Source organism: Merops nubicus, unplaced genomic scaffold (assembly GCF_000691845.1).
Source record: "Merops nubicus isolate BGI_N331 unplaced genomic scaffold, ASM69184v1 scaffold32805, whole genome shotgun sequence".
NCBI lineage: Eukaryota > Metazoa > Chordata > Aves > Coraciiformes > Meropidae > Merops > Merops nubicus.
The window spans coordinates 1-16,027 of record NW_008612166.1 but is presented as its reverse complement, the minus strand read 5'-3'; the positions used below and the strand labels follow the sequence as shown (position 1 = coordinate 16,027).

The 16,027-nt window shown below is 45.7% G+C and overlaps 1 protein-coding gene across 1 annotated transcript in view; it reads right to left on the bottom strand.

The window, feature by feature from the left end:
• RPN2 (ribophorin II) overlaps window positions 1-14,211 on the bottom strand; it is a gene marked incomplete at its 5' end in the record, with an annotated part of 16,702 nt that extends 2,491 nt beyond the window's left edge. Inside the window, 14 exons of the mRNA XM_008941470.1 lie at window positions 850-979; window positions 1,903-1,978; window positions 3,096-3,191; window positions 3,737-3,823; window positions 4,342-4,536; window positions 5,148-5,262; window positions 5,733-5,824; window positions 8,126-8,231; window positions 8,620-8,738; window positions 9,116-9,292; window positions 12,208-12,342; window positions 12,719-12,794; window positions 13,311-13,486; window positions 14,116-14,211. Coding sequence (XP_008939718.1) covers window positions 850-979; window positions 1,903-1,978; window positions 3,096-3,191; window positions 3,737-3,823; window positions 4,342-4,536; window positions 5,148-5,262; window positions 5,733-5,824; window positions 8,126-8,231; window positions 8,620-8,738; window positions 9,116-9,292; window positions 12,208-12,342; window positions 12,719-12,794; window positions 13,311-13,486; window positions 14,116-14,211 — 1,676 coding nt within the window. The remainder of the gene's footprint in view (window positions 1-849; window positions 980-1,902; window positions 1,979-3,095; window positions 3,192-3,736; window positions 3,824-4,341; window positions 4,537-5,147; window positions 5,263-5,732; window positions 5,825-8,125; window positions 8,232-8,619; window positions 8,739-9,115; window positions 9,293-12,207; window positions 12,343-12,718; window positions 12,795-13,310; window positions 13,487-14,115) is intronic.
• Between the last annotated feature and the right edge of the window lie 1,816 nt (window positions 14,212-16,027).

The window sequence follows — 16,027 nt, the reverse complement described above, 5'->3', positions numbered from 1 at the left end:
GCACAGGTTTGATGGCAAATCAAATGGATGATCCATAAGACCATCTTCAAAGCCAAACTCTGCATTAATACAACAGTGCCAAAACTTGAGTCTGACCCTGGTAACCCCCTGTGGCAGAAGCAAAGGACAGGGGACTGTCTGACCCCTAATTCATGCAGTGCTGGAAGCCTGGGTCTGCAAACTGCCCAAGCCACAGCACAGCCAGGGGACACCACGAGGCAGGGGACAAGTGTGAGGAGCCAGTCCAGAAATGAATGTTGTATCCCTAACAATTACCAGAATTTTCCCTGTTTCCCCTTGCACCCATTGCCCTTTCTCTGTTGCTGCACAGCTCCAATAAGCATCTGCTTTTCTTCTCTCTATAATCCCTCTCTGTGTAGGGGAAGGTGGGAGTAAGAGACCCCCACCTTACCCTTCCCCTCCAAACTTCTCTCCCAAGCACAGCTACAGAGCAGTTGAGACTCTTCTGCTTTCATTATCTAGCAATAATCTAAGAGCTTGATATATTGTGTAGTAAATTTGTCAGTGAATATCTTGCCAAACCTGGGTTTCCCCCATGTCCAAGTGCACACACTTCCACCCTCTGCTTCCTCCATGTGCCCCGTGGCAAGAGGCCACGTGGACCATTCTCCCTGAAGGAGCAGTTCCCTGTCTCAGTGGGAGCAGCTTGTTGCCACAGTTAATTCAAGCCCTTGTTGTGCAACAGGCACAGCAGGGAGACCCAGCAGCCCATCCCCACACCCAAGGCCCAGAAGCAGTGTTCATTACTGGCCCAGTCCCTGCCACAGGAGAGCACCAAGGTGATCTCCTCCCCACTGATCTGAAAAGCAGCTCCCACCCCTGCCTCACCTTTTCACTGCCTTCTGAGCCAGCATCCTGTTGCCTGCCAGGAAGGTGACACCACCCAAAATGGCCAAGTACTTCAGAGTCTGGAACATGTTGAGCTGAGTCCAGTAGACGTACATGAGTCCCAACATGGCTGTGAAGAAAAGACAGAGCCCAGGGCTGAAGCTGCATTTCAGAGCCCAGCCTTTTGTTAGCCTCAGAACAACTGTTATGTTGTACTGCCAGGCTGAAGCATTTGGTTTCTCTCTCATCCCTGAAGCTCTGAAATGGCAGCTCTGAACACTACACACTTTTGCCAGGGGAAGAAGGTGTCTGGGTCTCCACACTGAAGAAAAATGTGACATTGATGGCTTGCAAACAACCCTCTTGTGGCAGAACTATGGACATATTACAGACATTAGGGGCCATTAAGGAGGAGGATGCACTGGATTCCAAGAAAGGATGTTAACCTCTGCACATCTGTAGGAGCTTCCAGCTTTATAGAGCATCCAAGGAAACTGGCTTGGATAAAGAACACACTATCATTTGGGAAACAGCACACCCAGTGTTCTCCCAACCTGCTATGTTTTGGGAAGTCTACCAAGACAGTAAATAACTGTGCAACCAAGAGAAAAATAAAACTGAAGGGGGAAAAAAAAAAAATGGTCTTGGTCCAGCCAAGAACAAGAAGAGCTTTCACAGGAAGAGCTCTAAAGAAAAGATGTAGACAGGAATCCTGCAGGTTTTGATCCCCACAGAATCTCCCTGCTTACAAAGGATAAACATGCAATAAAGAAAGTGTGACCTCTGGAAATAAGAAGTTCTCTTAAGCACAGATAAATCATGTGAGAGAGGAGCCTGGATAATGAGGGCTGTTATCAGCTGATGGCCAAAACAGGTTTATCACCATATTAACAATCATGAAAAGCAGGAAGGCAGATAAAAAAACCAAGAGAACAAATGTTATGCTATTATGTCATTACAGTTAATAGACCACAAGCCCATTAAGCACCAGGGCTCTCATCTGTAACTCCCAGGTGAGAAGGTCAAACAAAGCAGAAAGCCTCTGACACTTACCAGCATGTCCCATGTGAAAAACAAGGGTGCTGGGAGCAAAGCTGAAGTTGGAGATGTTGGCACCTATCTTTATCCACTGAAAGGAAAAAAAAGAGACAAAACCCAAGTTACAACAGCCTTGTGAACACAAGATTTTAATCTTCAGTATCCTTCAAGCCTGGCTGCTTTGAGTTCTTCAGTGAATCCAGAGTCTTCTCTAGAGCTGCATCTCTTTACTGCTATTCACTAATTTTGCTACAGACAGCACTGCTGAGCTTTTTAGTGAAAGTTTCTCCTGCTGCTTCCAACCACCCAACTGCAGTTCCTCAATTACCTCAAATCTACATTTTATTTGCCAGAAAAACATTGCTGTTTCTATCCAGTTGAATTACTGCCAATCAAAAAGACAAAAAAAAGGGTAAGGTTCTTGTTTTAGACTCAGCAAAAGAACAGCTATCAGTGGAAGATGTTTGCTCATAAAAACAATTCCAATTTTCAGAGTGCCAAGGAGAAAGGCATGAGGGATGGGAAATGGGAGAGGTAGCAATGAGATTCCTCACTGCAGTGTCATCAACGTGCACACTGGGAACTCCAGAGGCCAGTGGACATGATGATGTGGATGCCAGCTTTGGGTGAGACCAGCTAATGGGAAATTACTGCCAAGCCAACAGAGGATCAGTTCCCTCCTCCAAATAAGGAGCAATTTGCCCCCATGAGAATTTTGCATTGCATTAAGTTCAAACCACTGATCTGATGACAGAGGGAGTAGCAGGAGATGTTCCAACCATGGACACAAATACTAATGACATCCATCCATGGGAATCAGTCTGACAGGATTAAGCAGCACAGGGGTTGTGATGGAGAGATGAAGTGTGAGGCAGAATCCCTGCACTTTTTTCCTGTGGAAGTCTAATGTTACAACAATCTGTCCAATGTTATTCAACATCTCCAGTAGAAACACACTGAAGAAACTCATCCCACTTCTAACTTGGCAGCAGTGTTTTTCTGTTTTGACTATAAACTCAACTAAAAACCAGCAGTTTAAGGAGGAGACCATATCAAACCAGCACTCTGCACTGACATTTGGCAGCTACTGCTGCTGTGGTAGTCATGATGAACCAAGAGTTTTAGCAGGATGTTTAGCTGGCCAACCTCCTAAGTGACTTTGGACTGGATGGGGAAAAAAACCTTCTTCTGTGACCCAGTTCACTCACCAGAATGAGCAGCAAAAGCAGTGGGGAGAGAATCAATGCTGTGAAAGTGTTGGATACCACAGTGGGAGGCCTCTTCTCAGGTTCCCTGAAGAGGTGCTGCAAACAAAACAAAAGCAACATGTCAGTGGGAGCATTCCAAGAGAGCTGCTCAGCTCCCTCAAGGACCAGCTGCAGCCCTGGTGCTGTTCCCAGATGTTCCTCTGGATGATAAGCATTCCTCAAGGCAAAGCCTGACTCTTTAGTGTCTATTCCAGTCTCTGCACGTTTGATCTCTTGCAGTTAACTTTTCCTTGTGCTCACAGAAGCATTTGTCATCAGCACAGATGGCTGGAATGAAGCATTAGAGATCTTCAGCATGGAGCTTTCTGTGGTGCTCACCTAGTCAAATTTTGTGTCTGAATCTTCTCAGTGAGACCAGTTGCTCTCTCACAGGTAGGGGACTCAGCTAATCTATTCATTGTCCAGAGGACTGCAAGCAATTTCTTTCCATGAAGCAGTGCCTATGGTCTTCCTTTAATCACATTATTGACACAATTTCTTTTAATGAGAAAATGCTTTTCAAAAATAAATTGTGCTGAGAAAAAAAATCCTATCAGGACTGGTCCTCCACCTCTGCACATGATTTTGGGTTTTGACTGTACCTGGATTTCAGGTTTGGGAACAAAGAGGTTCTTGGACTGGACTGTGGATGGCACATCCTCTTCTGGGAACTTGATCACGACATCAGCCTGAAATGAAATCATGCAGCTTCATGAGGTTTGATCTTCATGGATTAGAAGTTTTCTAAAACTTATTCCATTACTGTGGCCTATGTCCTTATTTGTCAATCCACGACTGATGTGGTTTTTAAAGGAAATTAAGAAAAAGCCACCAGATTTTTTTTAGGCAGCAGTTCCTCCTCAACAGGGGCAGCAACACCATTTTCCCACTGCTAAGAACTGGATTTATTCCCAGCACAGCAAACACAGAAAGGCTAAATCTTAAGTGCTTGCTGTGAAATTCTATCAACCCCATAAGCATTCTGAACTTTCTGTTCCACTCATAATGAATAGAATGCTCATTTCTGTCTTGCTTTGATGCTTACTTAAAAAAAAACCCTTAGAATGAACATCAAACCTCAGAGCCCATAAATGGCCAAAAGGATTCTGGTTCACTACAAAGAACAAAACATTTGAGAGCTTTTTTATTCCCCCTTCAAGACTGCCAGTAATCTCCAAACCACAGCCCCACACTTCCAGCCACGTACCACATTCCACAGGATTGGGTTCTCCAGAGTGGCATCTCCAATGATCAAGTAAAGAGTGTAGGTCCCAGAGGCAGAGTCAAATTCAGTCTTTCTTTCAGAGGTATCCAGCTCAAACTTGTACACGTTCTTGCTGTCTGGTTCTGCCACAAACACAACCTCCTGGCCAGTCTTCTGGTTGTGGAGTCGAACAAAAGTCTGAAAGGGAAGGTGGTGACATGTCTGGAATATCTCATAGTGTTTACAAATGAGAGATTAACCTGAAATCAAACAGCAGAAGATAAGCAGAAGCTGGAATATAAAGTCTCTAGACCCCTGTAAGTCAGTGAGTTCTGTCTCTTCAAGTCATTATATGAACACAGGAGCAGAGGCAACATAATCCATGTTACTCCACAGGGTATATGCAACAGCACACAACAGATTCATCCACAGATGGGTTTTGTTGGGGCTTCCCCCCCATTTTTTTTCCCCTGTTTTATACAAGGGAAAAGAAAAGTCTACATTTAAGGACTTTTTCAGCAGACAATCTATAGGAAGAAGTCAGTGTGCTTCTACAGTGCAGGCTGCCTGGGGTCCTTTTGCTGAGCTAAATAAGACAGTGAGCCAGAGCCAGAAGAGGCTTCATGTAACACACAGCCAAACCAAACTGAATCCATTTCCCCTCTGCCAAGATCAGTGATCCTTCACAGGCCAGGTCAGGTCAGGTACAGGTCTCAAAACCTACCCAGTCTTTTCAAGAGCAACTGTCACCTCAGATGGTTCAAGGTGGAAGATGTCAGTGACACAGCAATGCCAAAAAGTGTCCTAACCTGATGAGGGATGAGTTCAGCTCCACTGTTCACGTCTACCAGCTGGAAGGATAAGGCAAAATTCTGGTGGCTGTCAGCAGTGAATGAGCCCTTGGCTTTGGCTGGGTAAGCTACCCTAGGAGGTAAAAAAAAACCAAAGAGAATTGAGGACATCTTCCAAGAGAAGGTCTGGTGTTCAAAGAAACCAAGGCATGCAAACCTACCCAGCAGTACTGTGGTCAATGAAGCACAGATGAGCAATTTTAACAGAAATTAAGGTGAACAAATGTGTTTTTCTCTTCCACCATAAATGGAATGTAAAGAAAGGAATGGATTTTCTTTTAGGAACAAAAAAAAAAGAAAGGAAGAGAAGACTCAGGCTGCCTGGCTTCTGTATTATTTCACTATTAAGGAAAACCACTGATAAAAGTAATCAGTATTCTCCCAGTGAGCCTCCAGGTTTAAGAGACACAGCACAGGTATAACTCTGTAGTTGAACCTAGCACAAGATTCCTCTGGTTTAGCTGACGTTGGTAAAGCTCAGAAGACCTTCAGCCTAGAGCCAGAGCTGCCCCTTACAGGATCACCCACATCAAAACCTCTTACCTGGTTGTTTTTGGTGCAATGCTCTGATCTTTATCCACAGTAGAAAGATCTACATTAGTAATCCCAACTTCTGTGGAAACTTTTACTTTCAGCTGCAACAGAACACAACAGAAAATGACTCAAGAGCACTCCACATATACTAATTACAAATTCCCTGCAAAATTTTTAGCTCTTCTGTCCCTTTCCTCAAAGAGGGTCTTACACTAAACCAGAGACAGAACTTAACCTGAACAGAGGGTTCTACAGCAATTCACCTCCTGGCAAAGCTCCTGCAGCAGTCACTAACCCTAAGCCACCCCCTTCCTCCTCACACGAGCAGCCACCAGCTTCTCAGTCATGCTGGAGTCAGCCACCCTTTGGAGAACTGGTTTTAATGGAACAGCCCAACTATCCAGATCCAACTAGTTCTCCTCCTAAAATAGCAGGGAGCAGCTCTTGAAGATTACATCACAGATGATCCAACTGAAGTCTTCATGTGCATATGTACTTCTGCTTGCTGGAGAGCAATGTGAGATGAGAGGTCTCCAGACAGCAACCACTTAGGCCTTTGTTGGCTCCTAAAGCCAAAGAGGTTTCTGCTGATTTTATTACCAGCAGGCAAAAGCCAAAGCACTCCTGCAGACCTGCACTCTCCTCAGGCAGCTTTCCTAAGGACTCACAGCATTTATCACTAGTGCAGGAAGCCAAGGAGGCCCTGCCATCTATCACACTCCTCTGTGCTCAGAGCAGCACAAACCCCAAGCAGAGGAACAGCTTCTTGCCCTCTCCCTGGTCTCAAAGCACAGACCTTCCAGGCAGTGAACCTCACTGGGCTTGACCTATTTCAGTCCTCTCAAACATCAGCAGTCACTGCAGTCTGTAGTTTTTAATTAGCACATTTGTTCTCACAGCTTACAAAAATGTCCCCCTGGAAAATTCAGGTTTCACTGTCATATTTTTTGTTGTATACTACAATTTGTTATTACAGGTTTGCCCATGTGAACCAGCCCCAGACCCTCCCCTTGAAAAAGAATTCACAGGGAATCTGTGGGGAAAAATCTGTGAAAACACAAACCAAACTATTCAGGTGAGACTTCAAACACAACAATCTTGGCAGATCCTTTACCACAAGAAGTGTGATTAAAGATAAAGGTGACCCCTGAAAATGGATCCGTGAATGAGTGGACTATTCTGGCTAACTTCAGGAAAGCTTTAGTTTGTTCCAAGATGGGAGCAAAGAAAGGTGGGCTAATGAAATGTTAAATTTTTTTTAAAAGTTACAGGAAAGCAGAGCAGAGCTGCTGCACACAGCCCCACCAACTGAACAGCACACAAACACCTCTCAAATATTTTAATGCCAGGAAATGTCGTCTCTGCCGGAGTAATAACCCACTGGTTTAGCTCATTACTGTCAAAACCATGGTGCATTAAGGACAATTAATGCTAATAACAGTAAGGAAAAAAAAAAGCAGCAGTTCCCCCAGCAGTCCTCCCCTCTAACAATGTGTCTTATTAGGAGCAGTTCCCACCAAGCTGCCCTGGTGTTAACACGCTCCTGCCGGTACCTCCGTGTGCCAGCAGCACTCAGCCCCCTTCTGACACCCCTGAGTGTTACTACTCCAGTCACAACACCAGAGGAAAGGGCAGCAGTTGTAAATAAGTGTCTTCCTCCATGCTGGAAGATTTTAAAAGCTGATTTTTTTTTTCTTAAAGAGGCAACCCAGGTAAAATTAACCCTGGGAATAGATATCGCTGGAGAAGAGCGCTCTGAGCTCCTGACCCTGGGGTGACTACAGGAGTGGTCCCATTCTTCTCACTGGATTTAATTGGGAGGGAAGTAAAACTAAGTGGTTATAAAAAAATTCTTCAGAAAGGTGTGGTGTAGCAGCTTTTGTCAGCAAAAAGGGGGTTTGGATGCATGAAATGGCTTCATTTGCATCTGCTTGGGTCACTGCTTCTCCACTACAACAGCATCAGTGAGGAGATGGGAGAAGACCCCCTTGATTCCTTTCTAGGGCTCTAAAGCTTATACAAACCACAACAAATGCTCAGGCATCAGCAGAGGACTGCTAGCTAAGCCTTGAGATATAGAGAACTCACATCTTGAATGATCTGAAGAACCAGCACTCTTAGGACCCACTTCTCTACAGCTGCTTTAGGCTGCTGCAGAAACACTTCCCCTGCTTGCCTTTGGTCATGTGCTGTCAGAGCAGTGTCAAAGTGAGAGGTCAGTTTTGAAATTCATACAAGTTTCTTTTGAATATGTATTCATCTCATTACTGGTCATAGTCCTGAGACAAAATCTAATCATGTGACAGAAATCCAAGGCAACTGGCAACATCCTTAATGGGTATAAATAAAAAGGTGTTTCAGCACAGGCCCAGGATGAAGATGCCATCAGAAAGCACACTCACCTCAACCTTGTTGGCAATAAATCTCTTGTCTCCATCAACACTGATGGAGAAATCATAATATCCACTTGCAGGTTTCACATTCATGAAGTTCAGCTCAAAGACATCTCTAGAATAAAAAAAGGAAGGTGTTAAGTATCCTCTAGGACACTAACAGCAGCCTACAAATAGGTAACAGCTTGCTACCAAGTCTCCAGATATGACAAAGTGAACAAATGCAGCACAAAACTAACATTGTAAGTGCAGCAGGAAGAGAATCTTTCAGTTCCCCCAAAGCCAGAAGAATGTTGGAATTTCCCACTCCCAATCAAAAGAAAAAGCAACAGAAATTCACCATCACTTCCAAACATGCTCAGTCACCCATTATCAACCAAATTTGAGTCTTCCATCATACAAACATTTCTCAGGTGGGAGAACTCACACGGGAAATAACCCCAACACTGTTTAAACAACACCTGCTTGCCTCACAACCTGTACAAGAAAGATTGTCTTCTTACCCTGAAAGAGTAAATGCTGTCTGCTGAAGGACAGTGGCTTTGCTGGATGCAGACTTGGCATAGTCCAGCTTTACAGAAGCTTGAGTCAGTGGCTGGGACATAACATCAGTCACTTGTAGCTGCATGAGAAACAAGAATGTCTGTGAAACTCCTTGTCCCAGAAGAAAGGCAGGAGCACAGATGACTTGCCACCCCTCTGTATTACACACCCAGAATCTTCCCCTGCCCAGGATCCTATATTCACCTAGTTCTAACATAACCAGGAAAGAAAAAAACTCTGATCAGCAGAGCTGACTTCCACACAGCAACCTCCCAAGGTCACATCTGACAAGCAGAGCTTCCCAAAAATCACCTCATAAAAGCCCTAAAGCCTCACATCACCTGGAACCCGAGTCCCGGAGCTAGAAACGAAGGACATCCCCTTAGCACTCAGCCCAGAGCTGCAACACTGAAGGCTGAGCCAAGAGCTGGGTTAAGAGCTGGGGGCAGGACTCACCCTGAGCAGGGGCTGGTGGTGAGACACAGCTGCAGGCCCCTCAGGGACAACAATGACAGGCAAGTGGAAGCGGTTGCGGGACAAGGCGCCCGCGGCACAGGCCACGCTGAAAGCCTCCGAGAGGGTCTCAAAGTTCTTCTTGCTAAAAATTGCATTCATCAGCTGAATGATTTGATCCTGAAAGAGGAAAGGCAGATCACTTGTGAGCACCAGCAGCTCCCCACAGCGTGGCTCAGTGGGATGTTATTCATCAAAACATCCTTGGGAAGGAGAAACGTAAAAACATGAACAAAAAGATCATCCCAAGGACTGTTTCATTTCCCCATTTGCTTGACAACTAATTCAGGTGATGAGGTGAGCCAAAATTAGCTACTTTTTGAGTGGCACATTAGCATTCTTATGCTTGGCCAGGCTGTCCCAACCACAACTGTTGTAACTGTGCTGGAAACTTGTAAAAGCAGAATTTGGATCTCCCCCTTTGCACGTCTCGGAACGGAAGATGCCATCAGCTCAACTGCTCAGAGCTGCAAAAAGACCATTTGGCTCCAGGAGCTGGACAGTTGTCTTCACACAGTAAAGGAGGACTAAGCTAGAGGTCCTGGCCACTGGCCAAGCTGGGAGGGCTACAGAGTGGTGATGCAAAGCATCCTGATGGCTCTGGAAGGAGGCAGTCTAGGCCCACGCAGGCTTATCCTCTTAGGCTCAGCAGTGTGCTGAAGCTAAGAGGATTAAAGCAGTACCACCAGGAGCCCTGGGCCAGCACTGGCTCTGGGATGTGCCAAAGCTCATTTGTCCTCTCCAAAGCAGGAGTGTGACCACGTCCCCCAGGTGGTTCTGCAGCCTGACTCTGCTGGGGCAGAGCAGGACACTGAGCTGTGTGCTGGGGCTGACACACCAGAGGGACAGGGTCCACCCAGAGGGGCCTGGACAGGCTGGAAAGGTGGCCTGTGTGAACCTCATGAAGTTCAAGGAGGCCAAGGGCAAGGTCCTACACGTGGGTCAGGGCAATCACAAGCACAAACACAGGCTGGGAGATGAGGGGATTGAGAGCAGCCCTGCAGAGAAGGACTTGGGGCTGCTGGTGGATGAAAAGTTGAACAGGAGCCAGCAATGTGCTCTCACAGCCCAGAAGTCAACTTCATCCTGGGCTGCAGGAAAAAGTCTGGCCAGAGGGTGGAGGTGGGAGGTTCTGTCCCTCTCCTCTGCTCTGGTGAGACCCCCCTGCAGTGCTGGGTCCAGCTCTGGAGTCCTCAGCACAGGACAGACCTGGACCTGTGGACCTCCTGGAGCAGAGGGCCATGAAGATGATCCAAGGACAGGAACCCCTCTGCTGTGAGGCCAGGCTGAGGGAGTTGGGATAGTTCAGCCTGGAGAAGAGAAGGCTCTAGGGAGACCTTACTGCAGCCTTCAGAACTTAAAGGGGGCCTGTAAGAAAGCTGGGAAGGGATTCTTCATGAGGAGTGCAGGGCTAGGATATGGGTAGTGGGTTTAAACTCAAAGAGGTCAGATTTAAATTAGATCTTAAGAATAAATTATTTACTGTAAGGGGAGTGAGACATTGGAACAGGTTGCCTCAAGAAGCTATGGATGCCCCATCCCTGGAGGTCTTCAAGACTGGGCTGGATGGGACTTGGAGCAACCTGGTCTAGAAGAAAGGATCCCTGCCCATTGCAGGAGGTTGGAATGAAATGATCTTCAAGGTCCTTTCCAACCCAAACCATTCTATGCTTCTATATTATTCAGAATCTTCCATTGCTCCCTGCTAGTCTGGAAGAGAGAGCTTGGTTACATGTCCTTTGAGCCAAGCAAAGGATTGAGGGCTAAATTCTAATCAGAAGTGAGAATAATCAAAGACAACTCCAAATAAAGCAACAGGCACAAAGCTTAGGTAACCTACAAAGAACACTTTTGAATCAGATCCACTAAATCTGAAATTTTCACCTTTTTCCTTGTATTAATGAGCACCCATGTATATCAAGACTACAGAAAGCATCCAGACAGATGCTACAGAGCTCCTACATTGTACAAATCCTGTTTTCCACTCATGTGGAGGGCCTGGCATTGCTCCAGGCCCTAATCAGCAACTGACACTCAGTTGTGGTGGGTCAAAAAAAGGGAGGTATTTTTTCAAAGACTACATGTTGATTTTTAGAGAGTTTTGTGGCATTCTGGAGGCACTCTCACCACTCACAAGAGATAAAGATTAAGCCCCAACAATAGCACTTTTGACAGCACAATTCTGAAACAACAACAAATCCTTTTCCTTAATTGGGTCTTTTATTTTTTTAACATCATTTGGATGATGACAGTTTGAATTGTGCATAGCAGAATCACCACCTCACAAGTGACATCAAAATTATTTGGCCATGAGTCTGTTTGGCAGCAGCATGGAAGAGAGCCAGGAATGAACTCAGATGTCTTACACTGGCTTCTGTCTCAACCCTGCTGCTTTGGTTTGGGCTTTAGGGAGCTGCCATTCTCAATCAAAAGCACATCAAGCTTCAACAAGTTAACTTGTTGTGGAGAAACATCACTAAGGGGAGAGCTTGCAGTAATGATTTCTAGCTTAACCAGGCTCCAAAGGAATTTCCAACAGTCATTTTAGACAACAAGTTTTTGCATCTGGATTCCCATAGGTGTACAGCACTAATGTTGTCTCCCTTCTGGGCACCTCTAACTAGGGTGCCTGCCTTTCCTCACAGGTAAATAACATCTGCAAACCCCTTTGAAATGCTGGAAAGTGCTAGACAAGTGCCAAATACCAGAACAAACTCTGAAACAAGAGAGCCTTCTTCAACAGCTTGTCTCAATAAACAAACTAGGCCCCACTTGCAACTTCCTTCTGTACCTTTGAAAAAAAAAAAGAAAAAAGATCAAACCAAATTCAGCCTGTGATCCTGAAGGTGGAATTTCCTCCTAGATTCCATGATTTACAGTACTCCTTCCAAGTTGTCCCTTTTCATTGAGTGTGCTCATGATTTCTTCCAGTAGAAATTCTACCTGCTTATCCTGGCCTCTTGCACTGCACACCAGGGAGCAGGCAGATCCTTTTTGTGATCCAGGGTGCAAGAGAGAAAAAGGCAAATACCAACCTCCTTCATGGCTGGCTCTGTACCCACGTGGTCTGACAGCTTATAGGCAGCAGCCACAAACAGTGCAGTAGTCTCAATTCCTTCTTCAAACTGAAGATAAACTCCACCCAAGTCATCCAGGCGAGCAACAAGATCCTGACAGAAAGAGTTATTAAAATTTAAATTGCTTTCTAATAAACCCACAGAAGTTAAGTCTGCTGTTAGGTCTGTAATCAAGAGTATCTGTAGGGGTTCACTGACAGATTTTGTAATAGAAATAGGAAGAAAAAAACCCTTTGGCCTTTAGTGGATTTAATCATATTTAAAAGTCATGACTTTCTGTGTTTCAGTCTACAGTAAAGCAGAAGTCCAGAAGATTTATCAGTGTGAAAGGAAGAGCCAAGTCAACCCACATCACACAGGCAAGGAATCAGCCAGGTTAGTTGTTTTTGTGTTTCACATGAACACATCTTGTAGCACTAGAGAGGTCTAACAAAAGCCTGAGCAGTCAGAGAGCACAGAGTGTTCCTACCTCTATCTCCTCAACGATGCCACTTAGATCTGCCTGCTGGGACAGGTAAGATGCTGTCTCCAAAGCCTGGATGGTTCTTAAAACAAGAACAAACAAAACCAACAATTCCATGATTTTTGCCTTCCTTAAAAGTCCAACATCATTTAAATCCAAGTGACTGGTTTCTATTCTGAATGAAGTGCAGAAGAGCTGTTGCTGCATTCAGTTGACTCAAGACAATGAATCTGCAGGGATTCAGAAGTGTAGAATTCATTACTGAATGCCACATCAGCCCTGCAATGAACTCCTGGATTCAAAGGCAGGGAAGAAAAACTTTGATCCCTGCATAGCACAGATCCTCAGCCTTGCTACTGGGGCTTCCAGGAATCCCATTTTTTTTCAGCACAAAGCAAGTTTCAAAGTTTCCCTTTCTTCCCCAGCTTTGGAGGAAAGCCCTATTCTCTCATTTTGCAGAACTACTGAATTCTTTGGTGATAAATCCCAAGACTCCTGCTGCCTCCTGGTATTCCCAGTGCAGGCATCCCAACCCACAAACACCAGGGCCTGGAGGGCAAGCCTGCAGCAGCAAATCCCCTTCCTCTGAGAGACTCACGCCAGCACGGTTTCCTCCTTGCTGAGCCGAGCAGTGAGAGCACTCAGTGCCTCCTGAGAGGCCAGAGGGAGCCCAAAGGCCCCCAGGGCCCCCACGGCGTGGAAGATGTGGGTGATGGAGGAATCCTCACTGACAGCTGCAAGCAGCAGCTCCCTGGTCTCATTGGAAACGGTGACCTGAGGAAGAACAGAGGGAACGTGGTGATGCACATCTGAATAAAACCAGGGCTTCCAGTCACTACCAGTTTCTTCCAGGAGCAACACTTGATTGGTGAACTACTAAGAGTTTTGGGGATAAAGCCCCTTATCAGCCATTACCTCTTAGTTTAATTAAATGGCAAGATTTTGCTGCCAACCATCAATGAGTCAAGGTAATCCACGACTCAGGTTTATCCTGGTAACCTGCTCCTGCTTCTCATCTGCCATGGATAATGCACCCCCAGCTCAGCAAGGGTGGCCTTGCCATCATCACTGTGTTTTAAAGCAGGATTTACCTCCCAACAAGCAGTTTATCATCCACCCAAAGGCATTTAGCTGACACAGCTGCTAGGGATTCCATTAAAACATGCTGGCTCCTTTTTTTTCTTAGCCACCAGTGTTTAATCAAGAAACATCCCCCCAGAATTGCTCTGGATGAAGTTATTTCTTTTGTCTTCACACTCTGCCTTGTACAGAGTCCTCCCTGATGCTCTGTAAGTGATTTACCCAAGACACAACAGAGTGCAACCCACTAAAAGAAAGGCAAAGGAGAAGTTGCACATCAACTGAAGAAACAGATGGAGGAAAGCTCAGGGCTCCCAACTCACCTCACAGCCAGACAGGACCCGGATGGACTGGGCAGCATAGAAGAGGGAATCAACACTGCTGGAGTCCACGTGAGACTTGATGAAACTGCATGCAGCCTGGGGCCAAACAGAAGTTAATTTACAGGAAGTCTTAAGCCATCAAGAGGAGATTTAAATGATACTCTGAGATAATTTCATGTCCACTGCTGTGGGTGCTGAAAATGGCAAATGAAACCACTGGTAATGTATGTGATGCTGCAGAGCCCAGGATGCCCCAGATCCCACCCTGCTGAGTGCTGCAAAGAAACAAAGCTGGTTCCTGCTAAAAAAGACAAGTGACTTTCATAAACTCTCCCAAACTGAATTCAGATTTGAGTATAATTAGAGAACTGATCAAAAGAAAAGTATCATGGGTGTATACAGTAGAGAAACTCCCACAACAGAGGAGAGAAATTCTGTGGGTGAGCTTCCTCCCCAGCTGTGTATCTCACACCACCACTCAGGGGTGCAGAATATAGAACCCCAAAGCTTACAGAGAGAAAAGTCAGGTCAGCAGCTACAGCACAAAGAATGAGATGGCTCATTCATCTGTAGCCAGCTTGTTATTAACTGACTAGTTAGTCAAGACAGGTGGATCATTCAGATTCCATTTTAATCAGAAAATAACCAAGCATTTAAGTGCTTAAACTTACATCATTGGCTTTTAGGTGTGTGGAGCACAGGCCTTCACAAGCAGGACAGGTTTACCATGCTACAGTCAGCTGGGAACAGCTATAGAGGTGGAAGTGTTATGCCTAGCTGGTGTTTTTACTACTTCTACCTTTTAAACAGTCTCAACCCATGAACAGGTTCACTGTCCAGAAAAAAAGTCTCACCCCAAACCTCAAGGAACAACTAAATAATTACTGTTTACCTGCAGAAGCAAAGGCTGAGTGATGATGGCCAAACCCAGGAACTACTAAAAAACCCCAAGCACACTGACCCTGAGAGCAGCAGCTCCCAGCCCAGCCTGCAGGCACCCCTGTGGTGAACCCCAACACCTTCAGGAGCTGCACAGCAACGAGTTTGTGGGGAAAAGCACCACATTCAGAGAGAAAACAAAGGGTTCAAAGCCACTGAATGGGCAGAATTTAGGAGGAAAGCACAGATGGATGCCTGCAGCTTTGGGGCACACCTGCACATCACCTCTCCTGTTTTAGCAGGTTGTTATAAGGATGACTGGCAACATTTAAACTAGAAAGGGAAGGGAATAAGCATCATGCTGATACCACAAGCCTTTCTTTCTAGTCTGTGTACAAGATAACATATTTTACACACAAAAATAGCAGCATCACAGGACCTGGCAGAATTCAGCACTGGAAGTGTAGTGAAAGGAGAGCTCTACTTAACAGGCCAGGGAAGCAAACATGCCCCAGGCAGGAATCTTTTCCACAAGACAGAGAAACAAATTGACAGCTACAGTGGTATCACAACAGGCTGTGGAGGAGCAAACCCTGAAACCAGAAATTAGAGGCAGTCAGTGTAAGAGAGCCTGGGGCACGCTACTGCCCAAAGTAATTTATTCAATTAGCACAGCTCAAAAGATTGTCAATTACCAGTGATTTGCCAAGAACATGATTTACATTTTCCTCATGGGTGCAGCTCGCTAGAAAAACTCATTATCATAGAATCATTGAATGATTTCTGATGGAAAGGACCTTAAACATCACCCTTAAAGATTATTTTCAGGACAGTTTAGTGGTCACGGCCGTGTTGGGCTCATGGCTGGACTTGGTGATCTTTGAGGTCGTTTCCAACCTTAATGACTCCCCGACTCTATCACCCATTCCCCTACCGCGGGCAGGGACAACTCTCACCACACCAGGGCTGCTCCCAGACCCATCCAGCCCAGCCCTGAACGCCCCCAGGGGGGATGGAGCACCCGCATTTCTCC